Source organism: Chelonia mydas, chromosome 26, assembly GCF_015237465.2.
Source record: "Chelonia mydas isolate rCheMyd1 chromosome 26, rCheMyd1.pri.v2, whole genome shotgun sequence".
Classification (NCBI taxonomy): Eukaryota; Metazoa; Chordata; order Testudines; family Cheloniidae; genus Chelonia; species Chelonia mydas.
The window spans coordinates 7,210,441-7,230,094 of NC_057859.1; the positions used below are offsets into that span (position 1 = coordinate 7,210,441).

The following is a 19,654-nucleotide window of genomic DNA, read 5'->3' on the forward strand; positions in this document are numbered from 1 at the left end:
TCCTTCACCCAGTGTGTGATTAAACCATGGAACTCGTTGCGGCCAAGAACTTATCTGATCCCTTTTGGAATCTTGCTACTTAAGGGGCTATCAAGAATATCTAGAGTAGTTATAATTTGATCTGGATTTGGAATTTGAACACCCTCAAATTTCAGAGATGCAATTTATGGTTTTGTTCCAGCGTTGACTCTCTGAAGCCCTCCAGACCAGCTGTCCTTAAAAATAAATAGAAATATTGTCAGTTGATTTAGTCCCCTTGGAAACTGGCAAGTTTATGCTGTTTTGGTCTGTGGGTTCTATTCCCAGTTCTGCCACTAACTTGTTGTGTACCTTTGGCCAAGTCACTTCCCTTTCTCAGTGTCTCCATTTCCCATCCGTTGAATGGCTCCGGTGATAGTTGCTATCCTTTCTAAATAAATTTGAGATGCTTAGCTAGGTAGGGGGAGCTTTTCAAAGGCTCAAATGGGAGTTAGGCAGCCAACTCTTGTTAATATTCAATGGAAGTTGGGTACCCAACAGCCCGTTAGTATCTTTGAAAATCTATCCCATAAGTGTGAAGAATAATTTATTAGTAGCACTGGCTTGATCCCGGGAACCAGTCGCCTAGAGTCGATTTGAGCATCCCTGACTCTATGCGCTTAGTGTTATTGAGTTGAGAGACACTGCTGTGAGACCACGCTGGTGCACAATATTCAGCTTCAGAATATACCAAGCCAGTTGTTGCGGTTTGCAGGGTCTGTGGGCTGGAGCACCGTGTTGGGCCTATCACACATCCAGCCTCCACAGATTAGAAGAGCTGCTCAGACCTCTCGCTTTCTTGACCATGTCAATGCAGACGTGAGGATCCCGCTGCACGATGACCTGCAGAGCCCACCGAAGACAAGATTAAAATCCTGCAACCCTCTATGGAACTGCGTCAAGACCCTTACCTTCAGCTTCGACACTGAGGCTCAATGGAGAGTCACATGGAGCGTTTCAACCGCTCAAAGCAAACCGTTTGTTCTTGACCCTGCCACGCACCCACTGGGTTTTGATTCATGTCAGTAAGACTGGTGCAGATTGAGTTGCTTCAGGGCATCTCATGGGAGATGTGGGCAAACCCTCTTTAAATGGAAAATGAGGCAAGCACCTGCATGCGACTGGTCACCAGGCACAAACGATGGAGCCCATCATGCCCGAGTGTCTCCTTCATTTGGGCTTGAACGACATTCACCAGCTCACTGCTGCGGCAATGTGCTGGCTGTCAAACCTTGATATAAATGTGTCGTCGTTGCTACCTACCCAAGCCATATGAAAGAAAAAGCAGAAGCTTGAGCCCGGCACAGAGTACGTGGGAAGTGTGCAGGCTTCCACGCATGCCTATCCCAAGGCTTTTCTACATTAGAAAGGATTTGACAGTGTAGCAATACCGGCAAACCCTGCTAGTGCAGACAAACCTTATACTAGCAAAATAATTCTTTTGCCCAAACAAAATAACCTACACCCATCAAAAGCCCTTATCTGGTGGTATAATTACTTTTGCACTGGGCCTTTCGCCAGCATAGCTGTGTTGGTTAGGGGTGTAATTTTTTTCATACTCCTGGCCAGCAAAGCTATGGTAGCAAAACTTTTAAGTGTGGATCAGGCCGCAGTGTATTTCCCTTTTGGCCTGCCACATTCCCTGTTACTCCAGGCATGAGCTGAGAGTGCCAGTGTGGAGAAATTATTTTGACTAAGTTTAAAATCTCTATTGGATTTTTAGAGTGCAAATAACAAAAGGAAATGAAGAACCTGGTAAAGAAGTACATAAAGCTATAATTATTTTTTCGTATTACAAAAATGTAAAATAAAACACACAAATAAAACGCACACTGGCAGCTAGGTAATATGACTCTCTTTTGCATCATTATGATACACATAAGTTAGAATGCAAGAAAATAATATAAGAAATTACTGTGCGCATGGTACCAGCAAAACTTTAAACCCCACAGCCAGCTCTGTTGGTGGGGGGCAGTTGGAATTACTGGGTGAAACTCTCTGGCTTGTGTTATGCAGGAGATCAGACTAGATGATCATAAACCTCCTGGTCTATGAAATGATTCAACTCTGTAGTTAGTGGGTGAAATTCTGGCTCCATTGAAGTCAATGGAATTTCAGTGGGGCCAGGATTTCAGCCAGTGTAAGTGCAGTTACAGTAATTACTGTCTGTCTATACTTCTGGTTTTGTTTTTTTGGCCGCTTCCCTACAATGGATTCTCTTGGCGCTCTGTTCTCGTGGCATAGTTGTGTGGGGGAGGGAAAGGGGCTGCAATTGTAAAGTTCTTTTGTCTGGACAGGCCCTTGAGCTGCTCAGAACATGCATTTAGTGGCAGAATAGGAGGGATTTAAAGAATTCTCTCTGATTTGATCACAGTGCTAACTGTACACATGGTAACTGTATTCGTAAATCTCACAGAAACTGGTGAAAGCCACATGAGCTTTGGAGTGTCCAGTAATACCAGCATTACACCTCATGGCCCAGACTCTGCTCCCATTGACACCAAAGTAAATATCTAGACTCCAGCAAAGTCAGTGGCGTTACTCCAGATTACTATCACTGTAAGTGAGAACAAAATCTGACCCATTGTTTTCAGTATAAGCAACCATAGCATTAACAGGGACTGTCTTTTTGTTCTGTGTTTGTACAGTGCCTGGCACAATCGGGTCCTGGTCCATGACTAGGGCTCCTTGGTGCTATGGTAATGCAAATAAACACTTGGCAATAAATAATTGAGAGGAAAGATGATGAGCGTGAATATTTTAGACGTGGAAAGATGGACATTATTTTACTTTTTCCTGCATAATCAGTTTGAGTCAACTCAGCTGCCCACCTCAGAGGGCCTGATTGTAGTTCATTGAAATCAATGGAAATGCTCCTATCAACATTAGTGGGCTCCGGATCAGGTCCTGAGTTCTTCTTGGTTTCTGAACAGACGCTGTTATGTGAGGCCAGGTGTGCTCCCTGATTCCGCAGGTGTAGAATTTGCCACAGAATCACCCCTTTCTTCAAAGTCTAGAATCTGTTGTTGTTTTGGTCCTTAAAATTGTGAAGAAAACCTTCCAAATGTGATGCAAGTGTAACACATGCACTGTTTTTCTGAGTCTAAAGCCAACTTGAAACAATAGGTCCGAGACTGGTGTAAACGGTTTCCTTTTAGCTCGGCACTTTAACTCTGAAACTTCACGGTGGCAGTTAAGTGATGTGTTTAAGCGTATGAGTAGTCCAGTTCAAGTCAAGGGAACTACTTGTTCAAAGTTAAGCAAATGCTGAGCTACTTTGCTGAATTGGGGCCTTGAACATCAGTATTGTTAACTATTTCATGGCTGATCATTTTAGGATAAAAGCCCAGCTGACGTGTTTATTCCATGATCCCAAACGACAATTTTTAAAAAAATCTGACACACAACTCTTAACTATTCTCTTTATCAATTTTTTTTTCCCCCAGCCATAAATGTCTGGGCAATTTCAAAAGATTTTCCTCCAAACATCAAAAAGGCTTTGTCCCTATTAAGAATGGGCTCCTTGGCCTGTTCCTTATTTTTTTTAAATGAAGCCACTGTTTGTGGGCTCTATCTTGGCAACAGACAGCATACCAAGCGCTCTCCAAATGGGTCTCCCCAGTGCAAATGCCAACTCTAGCTGCATGGTCACTGTAGTTCTCTTTCCAGAGGATAGTTCCAGCACATAGTTCTCTTTCCAGACAATAGTTCGTGACTCTTCGGTTGACAGATGTAATGAGGCTTAGGGCTGCTCAGTGTAAAGGCACTGAATGTGATTCTTTGTTCAGAGAAAGCAAGGCGCTGCCTTCTCCTATGAGATAGTGGTTAGGGCAGAAACGCCTTCTGAGAAGCGGGGTGTATTGTTTGGAAGCTGTTATCATGTTCTCTTGAAGGGGGTGGGAGGGAAGGGCTGGATATTTTGACCTAAATGAGAGATAATGGGTCCTGCAGTGGTTGCATTTTGCAGCCAAGTAATCTACAGTTTAAACATGCTTAATCAAATTATTGGGTAACGAGGCTGTTTTGTTCTGTTTTGGATTATACACAGAAAGATACGTGAAAGTTTGTGCCTCCATAAATCTTATTTCCAGATGCTTTGGCTAAATTTAGTTGCTCTAAGAACATTTTATCCACTGTGGGTGAGAGGCATTGTTGTTGGTTTAGTGATTAAAACAGGACCATGAGTTAGGAATCCTGGTTTTCTTCTGCAGCTCTGCTACAGATCAACTGCCGTGCCTCAATCTCTCCATCTGTAGAAGAGAGAATGACATCCACCTTTGTAAAGTGTGTTGAGATTCTCATGTGAAAGGCATGACATAAATACAAAGCATTTACCACTCATTGGTGCAAAGCTGGTTAACGTGTGGCATTGCAGTTGACCGGATTGTCTCCTCTTCGGTAAACGAATATTGTTGATATGGCGTATATAGAACTGACACAATGATCCTGATCCTGCTTTTGTTGAAAGCAAAGACAAAGTTCCAGTTGACTTTAGTGGAAGCAAGGTCAGGCCCAGTGATTTGCAAACGGTTGTGGTGTTAGTGTGGCAAGTTAAGTCTTCTCCAGATCTCTTGAACACAGTCTGGTATGAAGTGAGGCCTTGTGAGTTTGCGGTTTGTGTGTGTGGTGTTCTTTGAATTTTCTGCCGCACGTGTGGTGCTGCTGATACCTGATCCCACTGATTCAAGTCCCACTGACTGGTGCTTCGGAGATCAGGAACGTACTATGTTTCATCTTGTGGCCCACACACACAATGGAGCATATGAGTAAAACCAGACCTTCTCCTCACCTCAAATATACCATCCCTGCCCAATTGTAACACCATCATGTACCAGCCCTTGCCAAGCTTTGTCTGCACTCTTGGTAGACTACACTGACTTCCAGCTCATTTGTGGCTACAATTCAGGGCCTGGCTACCTTGGAGAGCCCTGGATAAATACTGGCCATCTCCTTTGACTGCAAACTCCTTTGGATAACTCCTGTATCTCGTCTCCAGGGATGATCAGTGTATGATGCTTCAGAAGAAAGCAACCCCTAATCTCCGCGCACACAGCATCTAGCCAGTTGTGCAATGCTGTGTGTGTGGGAAATGGAATTCCTTCCTGATGCCTGCAAGGAATCAGCTTTTTCCCTGAAGCATGAGATTCATCTCCTTTTATCTTAGTCTTTATAACTACAGTTGCTGCTGTTGGTCATAAAATTATTCATTGTCCTCTTAAATCCAGATGCAGCGTTTGCCCCGTTGACCTTCCCTGTTAATGAATTCCACAGGCTGGCTACACATTGCTGAAAAAGTCTTGTCTTAAATTTACCTGCTGTTAATCCAATCTAGTGACCTCCTTATTCTCATGTAAATGAAACAAAGTGATGCATTGCTAAGAATTATACTCAAAGAATGTGATTGTTAGAACAAGCCCAATTTCTCTCTCTCTCTCTAATGGCTAATACTTTCCTTCTGTGTCTTTCAGCTCAGATTAAATTTTCTAGACTTCAAGGTTAGTTTTGCACGACCGTTTTCATTGGAGAAAACAAAGGAAAAGAACAGCTCTTCTAAGCTTCCAAGTTCCATAGAGGAGAGAACACAACTGAGGCTTACTCAGAAGAAAGGCAAATTTAACTTCAAATATTACTGCAGTTTTGAGGGCAAACGTTAATGCACTTTGAAGTTGTACATGAAGGATTTTTATGTCTTCATGCCAGGAACATGTTTGTTTGGTGGGTGCAGATAACTTTTTCTTGTAAGCCCCCAAAAGGTCAGTTTAAACACACACAATAAAAAGTCCAAACAGCTTAAATAGCTGTAGATGGCCTATCTTGGATGCGGCTGGCTCCAAGGAATAAGACGCACCAGTTGCAAACAGTAGAGCTCCCAGGGAAAATATGCCAGCAATTTGTCTTTCGTAACTTTGCACATAAGAGTTGGGTAGGAGACCTTAAATACAGTGACTCTGTGTTCTTGTTTAATTCGATCGAGCAAAACAAGATACTGTATATCTTGCCTATCTTTGATGAATAGTGGCAGAAGTATGTTTCTTCTGCTCAAGGCCATTAGCTGTGGGGGTCTGAAACATTCAGCCTGTATGGAAGGAGTCTTGCTGTCCCCTCCCCACCGCACCCCCCGGTATGCTCTTTAATGCTGAAACTTAATTCCAACCAAACCTTAAAAAGAAGGTTTGTGTTCTGTTACACGCTCAACATCTCTGACTGTTTTGGTGGACGCTAAAGCAGTTTCTTATGGAGAAATAGTGACTTGCATTTATAGTGTGTTTTTTAGTTCCACAGAAGCCTAAAGTACTTAAAAGCTATATGTAGCAATCACTTCACCCCCTTCACTGAAAAGCAGCCATCTTTGAGGGAGAACATTGCACAACATTAAACAGTGTTTTAAGACGGAGAGCGAAGTAGCATCCAGTTAAACCACAAGAGGAATTTCAGTCGGTAGAATATAATTAGACAAGTTAGAATTTGGCCAGGATGCCCGGGGTTTAATCTTCTAATTTTGCGAAAGAGCTATGGGATTGTTAATGAGCACAGACTGTTTGATGCTTGGTTTTACATCACATCTGAAGAATGGCACCTCCAGTAGCCCTGTGCCCCCTAGCACTGCCTACTGGGACGTCTGTTCAGAAGTGACTCATGGGCAAGAATTCTGTTCACCTGAGTCATCTGCACCACTTCCTGCTGCACCTTGGGGTGCTTTCGAGCTGTCCCATCCAAGTAATGGCCTGGCCCAATCCTTCCTAGCTTTAATAATCTGGCAGATTTCCTGCAATGGACAGCAGGCAGTTCCTTTAGTCAGGGTCGTACACGGCACTTTTATGAAAACTTTCAGAAGTACTTGGTCTATCAGCCTGGTCCCCCCTCCCACACCCCAAACCCCTCATTTCTGGCCCTGTGCCGGCGTCTGCACCCCCATTCAGAGCCCTAATCCCCTCCCGCACCCCAACGCCCTGCCCCAGCTCAGTGAAAGTGAGTGAAGGTTGGGGAGAGCAAGCCATTGATGGAGGGGGAATGGGGGACGGGGCCTTAGGGCAGGGATGGGGCAGTGGGTGGGGCTTCAGGGAAGGGGGAGGGCTAGGATGTTTGGTTTTGTGCCATTAGAAAGTTGGCAACCCTATGCAGGAGGTCAGACTGGGATGATCCCTTTGTATCGATGATTCTTTGCTGGGGGGGGGAACCTTAGTCAGTCATCTCCCCCAGTAACGCATTCATTGGAGTTACACCCAGTTTGAGTTTGGCCCAGTATCGATCAACACTAACAAATCAGCCTAAGAAAATAAATAAATGTTTATGAACAAATGCCTATTTTAGGAGCTGCAGGAAATTCTCATAACCTGCCCACTCATTGCTGCGTTATTTGTAGCTCTGCAGGATTTTAAAGTAAGTTAGTGCGTGATATAATTTCCGGTGTGGTAAGCCACAGTCATTTGTTTGTATTGGCTTTAAGCCAGGAAGTAATATACTTCGCCCTGACGGAAATGATAGGCATCTGATGTTGTGAATTTCCTGATGCAGCAATTGAAGATATATAATTTTTTTTTTAATTACATTCAAAGGGCGCCCTTCACATACAAACCCTCTGAAGTAGGAGCCCCTTTGCTAGAGTCAGCTGGTAACATTTGCCAGGTTAATGTCCCTCCTTGGAAATGCAGCGTACTTCCCTCCCACTGCTTCTGCACTTCACCTCTGCAGCTCCTTAGGGAGCAGCTCGCCAAGAGACAATTGAAATCTAAATACGCCTTCGCTGCTCTGAGTGTAAAGTCTCAGATAAATGAGAAAGCTGCACTGGTATAACTTAAGGTGTGAATTTAAACCAGTGTCGTTTAAAATGATGTAAAAGGCTGTTTGTGCGCGCTTGTTTTGGTCACTTAAAAGCCAATTCAAGTTACAATAGTGCAGCTTTCTAGTCGAGCCAAGGCCCATCATGACGGCTTTTCCCAAGAACTGTGCTAACTCTGGAAGGCTGCTGAGCAAGACTAGCGTAGCGACTGCCAGCTTGGGGTCTGATCCTGTTCCCATTGAAACTCGGTGACAGCATTTGCATTGGCATTGCTTTAGTTAGAGATGTAGCTCATGGTGAGTCACGAGCTTGCTTGTTCACATGTTCCCTGCTCAAGACGCCAGCAGCGCTCAGTCATGCCAAAGATGTGGTAGCAGCCACTTGGTAGCAGCCACGCTCTGCGGCAGCAGGCCCAGGCAACTAATATGAAGCATTAGAATGGCCCCTGAAATGGAAAATCTTTGTCTTGCGTGTGCTTGACAAAGTTGCTCTCCCACCAGCTTTCTGAAGGATTCGTAAAGAAGGGCTTTTGTCTTATAATTGGTCCAGGACCAAAGCTTGTGTAACGACTTCCCTTCCCCTGCCTGGATCATTAGCAGGGTTTGAACGCAGGACCTTTAGCATCACAGCACGGAGCTCTTCCGCTCCAGGTAGCTGCTAACAAGTTAGTATGTTCTTATTCTTGAGCAGATGTGCTGCAGGAGGGAGATGGGGGACACACATGCCCAGTCTGTTATGCTCAGAATAGCTACTAGTCAGTAAAATCATTTGCAGTGCCCTTCCAAAGGGTTTGGCCAGTTGCAAGACATCAGATTGCAACATCTGATTATCTTCATGCTCTCTTGCTCCGCTTCACTTCCCACATGATTATATTTTTTCATCTGTCTCCCCCACTTCTAGCAATCTACAATTATGAGGCTGTCCAAGATGTGGAGCTCTCCTTGCAGGTTGGTGATACGGTTCACATTTTGGAGATGTATGAAGGTAAGTCCCAGACCACCGCCTCTCTACTTGGTAAAAGTTTAAATATCTGAAACAAGTTTTTTAAAATGATATCCCCCCCCCAAACTAGAAAATTTCAATGAAAACTTTAGGGAAAATGATTTTTGTTTTGTTTGTTGCTTCTGAAATTGTTTGTGGAAAGTATTTACCACTTTCTGACCAGCTCTAGTAGGATACAAAGCTTGGATCCAGATCCAAACTTCCAGTTAAAGTCTGGTGGTGTTCGGCCCATTAAAAAGATGGGACAGTTTTGAAGTTTGCATCCAGACTTTCCCAATTTGAAGAAGCTTGTTGCAGGCTTGTCTCTAGTTTTGAAGGTGTATAAGTTATTCTCAACTCATGAAATACAAGGCATATTACTTGTTTTAGCATGTGAGCATTCTTCATGTGCTACATATTTCTCTAAATTAAATGTCTTCGTGTGTAATGTGTGGTGATGTTTGGGAAAGTTCCTGTGTAATAATGGCTCTTTCTTACTCCAAATCTCGTTTCCCTGTCTCTCTCTGAGTTACATCTGCCTGCCATATTGACACATGCAAAGAATTTTACACATTCGGATCCCGGAGAGCTAGCGAATATGAATGCAAGCTAGCTTCTGTTCTGCCTCAGACATCAACAAACTAAGGCCTTATCTACATGGGACATTACTGAACGGCACCCAAGTGTGCTGTAAATTCACACCCTGGCTTGCCGGCTCAGTAACATCCGATGTAGACAAGCTCTTAGTTCCAGTCACAAGATCTTTCTTATCAGTGGGATGATGTCATGGATTTTCAGACCCAAGGTGCTCTTTTTAGATCTGTCAGTTGAGAAAAATCACCATTTTTTGATTTGTAAACTGAACTGTGACACCTTGAGGAAGAAGAGTTCCAGAACCCCAGAATATATTTGCCCCTTTATGGAGCATAGCCGCCTCGTTAGCTATACTGCTGAATTGATTATCTAGGCTAGTGGTTCTCAACCCATGGCCACTTGCGGACCTATCAGCACACAGCTGTGGCCCATGTGACATCCTCTGGGCCATACAGGCAGTATATATATTACGTGGGCTGTATCCACACTGCACACACAGAGTTGCATATGCATCCCGCAATGGTAAATCGGTTGAGAACCACTCATGTAGGTTATTTTATTACTCCTATCACCATAGCAGCTGAGCTCCTTGTGTTGTTCTGCAATACTTGCTGGATATTTGTCCCTTTTAAATACAAGGACGTTCTGTACAGCACATCACTAGCTGTTAAAAACTGCTTTAAAAACAGGTGCAAATGAAAATTAATACTTAGATCTTGTGGATTTAGCTGTTAAACTGGGCTGTCTAATACTCTTCTGCTGGGAACAGAATACAGCCAGCTATATCCTGTGAAGGGTACAGTGCCCATATCTCAATTGTATGATATCCCTGTTCTCTCCAAAAGGCCTTTCGTGAATATAAATTTCATCAAACTTCCACAAACAGCATCTATTAGAGGGGCGGGACACATGTACAACTTCCCTGCTTTGATATCTCCATTGAGCAGGGCAAATTGCTTGCTCAGCAATTTGCTGTTAGTGAGTTGGTCTCTTTCCACTTCTTTGACCTTGACACTGGAGACAGCCAGCCAGCCAGCCAGCCAGATCTTACATGTCAAAGCAGATTATACTGCTGATGTGTATGTTTACAGTGATGTGTGTGGTAGTGGAGGAGTGTGTTTGTAAGAGAGAGTTTAATCAGCAATAGAGGCAACATATGAGCTGATTTTGCAAAGAGGAGAGAGAGAGGCTCAAAGCTAAAAACAGCCTTTTTCTGTGAAGCTGGATGTATCCTGAATTTACCAGAAAATAGCATTTTTACATGGTGGTTCAGTTTCCTCCTTAGCCAGTCCTTAGCAGAGACATTGTCAAGTAGAGTAAATTTGTCCTCATGTTGTCTGCCGTCTGCCTGAAACTCCACCATCAGGAACTTAAACTGAGAGTGGATTGCAAGTTCTTTGCGATAGGGCTTTTTGTTCTGTGTTTGTACAGTGCCTAGCACAATGGGATCCTGATCCATGACTGGTGCTGCTAGGTGCTACGGGAACACAAATAATAATTTTATTGGAAAGACGGAGGGAAGTCAGGCAAGGCATCTGTGAATTATAAAGGTTCCAAAAAGGGGTGGGGAGGGTTTGCAGGTGGCTCCTTGGGGAATTCTCTTATAGATGTGGGTACCTCCTCCTGCCTTCAGCTTCCCCTCTGCCCCCCAAAAAGAGGTTTCAACATAGAAACTCCAAATTTTCTTTTTGTCTTTTGCTGTGGACACTCTTGCATGTCTGTGTTTCCTTTCTCTCGTGACCTCAGCTTTGGGTGTCCTGGTTTCCAGATGTGGGTGGGTTGTTCTTTTGAGAACAACAGTGTTCCCGCAAGAAATGTCTTTATTCCTCCTATGTTAATGCAGCGTCTGTACAAGCTGAACTCCAGCTTAACAAAGGCTTTTTTTGGGTCTGAAAATCACTAGGTTTATATAGGCACACAAGTCTCAAGTTCTATTTTACCAGGATGATGGTTTCCCCAGAAAGGAAGCTCTGCCCTATAAAGTTTTTTCTCTGGGACATATTAGTTACACCTCCAGTTTCCATCTGAAGGGTTGCTCTGAATCATGCAGAGGAGTGACTTGAACCTGGCTTTCCCACATCCCAGTTGAGTGCCCTACCCCTAGACTACAGAGTCAGTTTCTTTTTCTGGCCCAATGAATATTCAATTATTTATACAAATTGGAACAGCTCCAACACAAGAGATTGAGGGAGAGTCAGAGAAAATCTCTGCAGGCTGCTGGTTATGGCATTTACAGGAGATTTGGGAGACTCACGTTCAAGTCCCTCGATCCTGTTTTTTTGCGCGCACACAAATTTTTTTTTTTGAAAAAATCTTCGTTTTGCTCCGCTTCGGAATGGAAACAAGTGTTGAAACCCTGGCATTTTTCATTAAATGGAATTCTTGTTTTCCGGCCAGCCCTGGTGAGGACTTATGCTGAGTTACCAAGATGTACACAGGGCAATTTTACCTGCAGATGTCTTTCTCCTCCTCTTCCTCACATCTAGAAAGATGCCTCGTATTTACTGCTAATGTTGGTTCCCCCACGCCTAGTTTAAGGGATTGGAGCAGGGCTGTATTCTCTCCTCCTCTGTGTGCAGTGAAGGAGTCTCGGTGTATTGGGCAACCGTAGCTTGAGAGCTCTTTGTATTCTCTGTGTGCCTGGCTCCGCTCCGTTGGAAAGAGCTGAAATGCACAGTTTGTTCCCCAGCTGCGAGACAGAAAGGTTGAAGCTCTCACTTGGCTTCTTTGTATACCAATAAATGTTATCTTAATCTCAGCTGGCGGGAGAGCTCTGAAGTCATAACACTGACAGAGCTAAACAAGTCCAGATTGGAGGAGGCCCATGAAAAGACAGGGAGCTATGAAATGAACTGGAGGGCAATTATCTCAGACCAGAGGGCCTAGGTGCTATTCCCCCTGTGCAGAAGGCCGATACAATAAGGCCCTATTTATTAAGCTCTGCTTGAGAAGGCCAAATGGTGTATAAGACCTTGTGAGGGATGTCTGCCCTGGGTTGAATTTCACCCACAAGACACAAGTCATTGCCTGTAATTTTAAAAAAAGGGATGGAAACTCATAAATGAGCCAGAATCTCTAGCTGGGAGTTATCAGTTCCCTGTAAAATTCCCTGCACTGGGAATTGCCTCAAGGGGCAATTGACCCTAAAGAAAGGTCAAGGTACCAGAGTGATAGGTAAAATCTAAGGTCAGGCCTGCCGTTCGAGGGGGGCAAAGGAGCAGTTGCCAAAGGGCCTGGGGGCCCCTGGCCACCGCCACTGCTGCAGTAGTGGCAGGCAGCTGGGAGCCCGGGCTCTTTTAAATCGCCCAGGTGGGCCGCAGAGCACATAGGAGATTGAGACTGCCCTGGGCCCTGCGCTTTGGGAGGTCCCGTGGGCCGGCGTGGGGGGTCCCTGAAGTGATGGATTTGTCACTTCTGCCCTGGGCTCCGCACCCCCCTGGCCCCCCCCGGACGGCCCTGGCCCTGGGGCCTGGAATTTCTGTCGGCGGGCCTGGCTAAGGTAGAGTAGTTATAGTGTGATTTCCCTCCCTCGGAGTTTTCCTGTGGGAGAGGGCGGTGTTAAATTATAGGTAGGACTCCCCTGGAAGTTGGCATAAACCCAAGCTAATCCCAGCCCCCTGTCTGGATGGTAAAGCAAAATCTCTGGCCTACCTCCACTTGTTTAGTGCCATTCATGCCTTTAGGATCTGTGTGTAGGACCCCAGAATAGCCCGGTGGTTTGGGCACTTACCTGGGTTGCAGGAAAACCCGGTTTAACTTCCTCCTCTGAATGAGGCAGAGTCCTATGTGGTTTCCCCAGTCACCAGGCTATCCGCTATTCTGCATGGGTGTCTTTCTTTGGAACAATGTAAAGGTCATGGTGGATTCTGCATTATTTTTTAAATCTAGATGGGATGCTTTTCTATATACATGGTCTAGGAGTTATTGTAAGGAAGTTCTGTGGCCTGTCCTACACAGAAGCTCACAGCAGTCCCTTCTGGATGATCGCAGCAGTCCCTTCTGGCTTTGAAAACTCTGAATCCTGGAGCCAAAGTCCATTGGAGTTGATGGAAAATCCCCTGTTGACTTCACTGACCTTTGGATGAGGGCCTTATAGTCCAGCTTTGTGGTTTGTGTTCTTTCCCCCTTTACCAAATGGGTGTAGGAAATAACAATTTAGAAGTCCCAATTAGGGCCATAGTGGGTGGGCCTGGATTATTGTGAAGGGTTCCCATTTCCTACAGTGGTAGACAATCCAGCTGGAAGGTCTGAGTAATACCATCTCAGATTGCTGGGCTAGGTTGTGGCCTTGTCCACGGTGGGGGTTTTGTCCAGTCACAGGCACCGGGATAGCACACCAGTACGAAAGTGGTGGTCATTATCTTGGCTGATATACCAGGATTTGAACCAGGGAGCTCAAGAGCTGATATAGCTTGAGCTAAGGGGCCCAGACTGTCTAGGCAGCAGCTGAAACAGACTGGATCAGCAAAGAGGGGGACCTGCAATGCACCCTTACCAGTGGGTTACGCAATCCCAGGACACTATTTACTGAAACTGAAATAATGCAAATTGTGGCTTTTAGCAGCTTGGGCCATCTACACTAGAGGTTTGCCCTGGTGAAGCTGCACAATCGGCTGCAGTCAGGGCAGATCCTCTGCCTAGATAAGGTCTAAGTCGTTGCCCGCTGTTGCTTCGTTGCCTGTGCTGAGATGAATCTTAAAGGCTTTCTGTTGTGCCTTGCTCTGCCTGTAAGCAGGACTTAGCGCAGGATGGTTTATTCATTAAACATGAAACATCTGGTCAGAGCCAGTCTCCTTAGAATTTCCTCCCTTTTAAAGGAAACACGCATGCTGCCATCTTTGAAATGTGCAGGTTAGACAGTCTGGGATTGAGCACTTCCTTGTAAATCGTGAAAAAGATTTTTCTTCATTGTTCCGTCTGGGTGATCTGGCCGCACAAGTGTGCGTGCTCTTTTTGTTGAACAACCTGCTCCCCCGATAACAAGACCAGGCAAAACCCAGCCTGTTGGCTGGTAGATGTTTGTAACTGGGGAAATGTGCTTTACACTGCGTAATCCACCAAATGGCAGTAAAAAGACACTGCTTTACGTGTGCCTCCCAACGCTGCCCCCTGGGTGAACTGTGCCTGGAGAACTTTTGCAGACTTCCTCAGAGTGAGATTTCACTTGAGCTCTGGGAATCTGTCCTAAGGGGGGGCGCAAATTCCAATCTTGTTTGGAATCTCTCTTCGTGCCCGTGGAAAATGGCAAAAACAGGGATGGAAGGGGAAAGAGCGCTCCGTTTTGGAGAGCTGGCCAAGCCTCATACAGGTGCAAATTATGTTCACTGTCTGCTTCTGTCTCAGACATTGCTTTGATTGCCACAGGTGACTGAAGGAATCCCCTTCTCACTGCAGTGCAGTGGCTCGCAGTGTGGTGTACTGCAGTGAAAAGGAAGGACGGTCTTGTGGATAAGGAAGTGATGAGGGACTGAGGAGTTCTGGGTTCTATTCCCAACTCTGCCCCAGTGTCTCTGTGTAACCTTGGGTGAGCCATTTACTCTGTGGGCTTCAGTTCCCCATCTGCAAAATGGGCGTAGTAATACATTTCTGCCCTCTCCCCCCACTTTGTCTGCTTTGCTCATGTAGTTTGTAAGCTCTTTGGGGCAATGGCTATGTCTGTATATGTATAGCAAAACTGAGTTCCCGTTCTGTTTTCAATCTCTTAAGTGCTACTGTTACACAAATAAACCTAAAATTACAAAAATAAACTTTTAGATGAGAGGTAAAAAAAAAAATCTCATGGCACTTTTTGTAAGAGTCAGGCTGTTAACCCCTGAACCCTGAAAATTTCAACATTCTACCTCCTTAAATTTTCCATTGGTATTTTCAACAGGGATGCCCTTATCTTTTTCAGCTTCTGTCATAAACTCCTAAATAGCCCACAGCAATACCATGTAACAGCTGCCCTATTGCACCCCAGGGTGGCTGCATTTCAGTGGTGGGTGACATGAGTCCAATATATCTCATTTTATTGTAGGGTCCATTATCAGGTTTTGGGAGAAAAGGCACTCTCTCTATATAGAAAGTATTTTTATCTTAGTCAAATACAACTATCCAAATGAATAACACATGTCTGGGCAGAGAAAGTGTGTGTGTGTGAGAGAGAGAGAGACACTGATGTTCTCTCCTTGCCCTTTAGTTCTGGCATGAAAATCCTCCCCTTCATCTTAAAATTTATCCGCTGTCATCCTTGCAAGGGAATAAATTTGAGGGAAACTCTTAACTAGTCTACTGTTTGTCTGAAGCTTCTAGACTTGTATTTGGGGGGGAAAAACAAACAAACAAACAAACCGCTAAAATGACCATTGCCACGAGCACTTGTTCACTGCAAATGATGAATAAAGTTATTTTATGCAGTGTCATTGTAGCTGTGTTGATCCCAGGATATTAGAGAGACCTGGCATTTTGCTGTGATGCTGGGAGTTCCTTTCCCAGGCCTGAAGAAGAGCTCTGTGTGGCTCCAAAGCTTGGCACTCTCAACAACAGAAGTTGGTCCAGAAAGATATTACCTCACCCACCTTGTCTCTTGAGTAATGTTATTGGAAAGTTAGAACAGAATTCTGAGAAGATCAGAGGATTCATTGGTTCCAAGGATGAGTGGAGAGCATGAAGTCGTGCTGGAATATAGCTTTATATAATAATTATATGTAACACAACCTTTTCATCCTATGGTTTCAAAGTGCTTTAGAAAGGTGGCTTAATACCACTGTGATGTTCGTTGTACAGATGGGGAAACTGAGACATGGAGAGGTTAAGGACTTGAGCCAGAGCAAACTGGAGTTGCTGGAAAGATTCTCATTGAGTTCACTGGGCTTTGACTGAGGCCATAAATAGCTTGCACTAGGCCATTCGGTTAATTATTGACCAAGCTAAGAATAGAACCTAGATCTCCTCATTCCCAATCCAGTACTTTATCCATTGGACCATGCTTAATCTATAATCTTGTTTTTATCCAGTGGAAGGAGTGGTATCTTGCCCCACACCCCCCAGAGCTTCTGGAATACAGAGGATTTTGTAACCAAACTTGACCGATCTTATAATTACTAGAGAAATGGGCCAGACTTGCAAAATCTGGACTTCTCTAAAGTTTGGGGGTGGGGGCAGGGTGAGCACATCCAGGATTTTGGCTGGGACTTATCTCTGCCAGGTATAAAAATGCTTCCACAAAAGCTTTTCACCCCTCTTCCCTTTGTTTTGTCACCTACTAATCCCCGACCCTCGTGCTGATCTCTTCGCTAGCTTTGTTATCTGTATGTATGGAGTGTAAGCTCCATGGGGCAATGACTTTGTCTGCGCTGATGCTTCTGAGCACCACTTATGCCCTGTAGATAATAAATACCACTCCAGCTCCCCTAAGAAATAATAGCAACATTTGTGTGTAACTTTTAAATGTCAGTGCAAGCAACAAGCAAACCAAACAAACAAAATGCCGAAGAGCTGTGTGTCACGAAAGTTAGTTAAGATGAGAGCTGAGGAAGCAGAATCTCTTGACCTTTGCAATAGTTATTTTAGGGGCAAAGTAGCATTAAGAAAAATGCAAATTTGCCCATCATATTGCAGAAATGTGAAGCTGGAGACAATGTTTGCAGGTCAGTGTTTTAAAATAAATCCGGTTCGGTAATTGAAAAGACACTGTTGCTGTTTGTATTACATTAGCTCCTGGCAATCACCGCAAATGGACAGGACAAAGAGTGGGAGACAGAAAGTACGAGTATTTCCGGTTGGGGAACCGGCACACAGTGTGAAATGATTTGCCCAAGACATCTGTGTTAGAGCTCGGCATAGAACCCAGATCTCCTGAGTCTCAGGCCAGTGCCTTAACCACAAGACCGTCCTTCCTCTGCCGTGATTTAAATTTCACGCTTGCAAAGTAAGGCTCACTTGAGAGCAGCAAATACAAAAAATACACTTATTCATTCAAATCCCTTGCCTTCCCATCACCTTGAAATTTAAAATGTTGGCTGAACCCCAAGTTCTAAAGAGGGAAGAAATGTTCTTCTAAAAGTGATATACTTCTGGTCTGCAAAAACCACAGCTATTACTCTGGAACTGATACTTCCCTGGAGCTTGTCACAAAGGGAGTAAATAGGAATAATATCTCTACCTAGGGCAAATAATTTGCTAATGGTTTTTTTCCTTCCTCTCATAAAAGTGAAGACCCTTTACTAATTTCAGCCTTCCTTCACAGAAGGATTTCACATTGGTTCATGGGCAGCAAGGAAAGGAATGTGTAAACACAAGACTCAAGCATCATCTAGATAGAGAATTGGGTTAACACCCATGTGAGAAGAAGGATGGTGTTAGGGTTAAGGCCGTGGAGTTGGCGTTAAAAGATTCGATTCCCAGCTGTGCCACAGACTTCGTATGTGACCTTGGGGATGTCATTAATCTCTCTCTGCCTGTTCCCCATCTCTAAAATGGGCATAATAATACTTGTGTTTTCTATCCCTTTATCTGTCTAGTCTCTTTAGACTATCAGGTCTGGGGGGCAAGGAATCTTTTTTGCTACATGTATGTACAGCCCCTAGCACAAAGCGGCCCCAATCTCAGTTGGGGATCTAGGTGCTACCATAATAGAAATAATAAGTACTGCCACTGTTGAAGCACAGTTCCAGCTAAAGGAGCAGGCCCACTGTGTCATTTCATAGTAGGAAAAGCCATTCTTTCAAGCTCTGCCTTATTTTAGGGCTCATTCCCACTGGCCTTGTTCTCACTGCTGGTACCGTTGGCCTCAATGGGACCTCTGAAGTGAGCAAAGCCAGCAGGATTATATGTGGTAAGAAGAACGTGTGTTGCTAATAGCTTTGCGTGTTTAATTCCTGTATGTGAAGAGTCATGGTATTTCTGTTGTTCATTGGCAGGTTGGTACAGAGGATACACCCTCAGGAATAAATCGAAAAAGGTACATCGTTATATTTTTCAATAATAGTTATTTTTATATGTTAAATTTTGCCAGGCCCTATCCAGCGCTGTGATGCTCTGTATTCCTGTGGTCATTTCTACCTTAGTACACTGAATACTTCCTGATTGGGATATTCTTTTCTCTAACAACAAAAGTGAATAGCCAGGAGCCAAGTGTTTGAGAATCATTAACTTGGCAGACTATACGGTGGATGCATTTGAAAAGTTCATTGTAGCTCTTATAGGTATCACTGGTCCTACCGGTACTTCCCATTTTAAGCATAGGGAATACTGCTTGAACTGGGAGAATCAAACCTTTAAGTATGCTCACTATATAACAAGCCCACTGTTTAGTTATTGAGTCCTGTACCTGTCTTCTAACATTGGCTGCCTATGAGAATGGGTGACCCTCAAAAGGTTCAGGTTCAGAGTTCAAATAAGCATCCATGTATCTCTGGACCTTATCCAAACTCCTTGACTTTGCAAAACTAGTGTTGGAAATCTCACTAGAACATGGTTTCCCATGAGAATCCCAGCACCGTTGCTCCTGGTCTCATTTGGAATTACTGTAAGAGTGGCCTCTTTCATGGTATTTCTGCATTTCTAGTCCCAAGTGGAAATGAAAGTAAAGTAAGATTTAATCACATCCCAAGGAGCAGTTTTCTATGAAAGGATGGATTTTTAGGTGGGTGAGTTCTTGTTTTCTTCCCAATGAATTCTTCCGTCCATAGTTGTAAGCGTCAGTTGCAGTCCTGCAGTTCTTTCTACCTGACAAATTCCATGACTCGATGGGAAATTTTAATTATTCTTGCAGTTAGGACAAATTAACATGGCTGATTTGAATCTGTAACATCTCAAAGCATATCACAAACACAGGAAGTATCGTTTTAGCGGCACTTACTGGGTGTGACTTTTCAAAGGTGTCACAGCAAATTGGGGGCAGAGCTGAGATTAGAACCCCAGGAGTCTTGACTCACATTCCACTGTCCTATCCAGTGGACAATGCTGCACTTAAATTCTAAGGCCCGTGTATGTTTATGCTGCTAGTAACCAGTAAGCATCAGTCACACTGTAGAACTTCAGAGTTATGAACACCTTGGGAATGGAGGTTGTTCGTAACTCGGGACAAAACCTTACGGGTGTTCTTTCAAAAGTTTTTACAACTGAACATTGACTCAATACAGCTTTGAAACTTTACGATGCAGAAGAAAAATGCTGCTTTTAACGAAACAAGTACAGAAACAGTTTCCTTACCTTGTAAAACCTTTTTTTTTAAAAAGTGTTCACGTTATTTTTTAGTAGTTTACATTTAACACTGTACTGTACTGTATTTGCTTCTTT

The 19,654-nt window shown here is 44.1% G+C and overlaps 1 protein-coding gene across 4 annotated transcripts in view; it reads left to right on the plus strand.

The window, feature by feature from the left end:
* The window catches only part of DOCK5 (dedicator of cytokinesis 5), a 132,456-nt gene that overhangs the window by 20,574 nt on the left and 92,228 nt on the right, over positions 1–19,654 (plus strand). For all 4 annotated transcript variants that reach the window (XR_006287520.1, XM_037886154.2, XM_043536224.1 and 1 more), the window contains exons 2-3: positions 8,699–8,782; positions 18,274–18,314. Coding sequence is in view for 3 of the 4 variants with exons in the window: in XM_037886154.2 (XP_037742082.1) it covers positions 8,699–8,782; positions 18,274–18,314 (125 nt within the window). In the remaining variant the exon portion in view is untranslated. The remainder of the gene's footprint in view (positions 1–8,698; positions 8,783–18,273; positions 18,315–19,654) is intronic.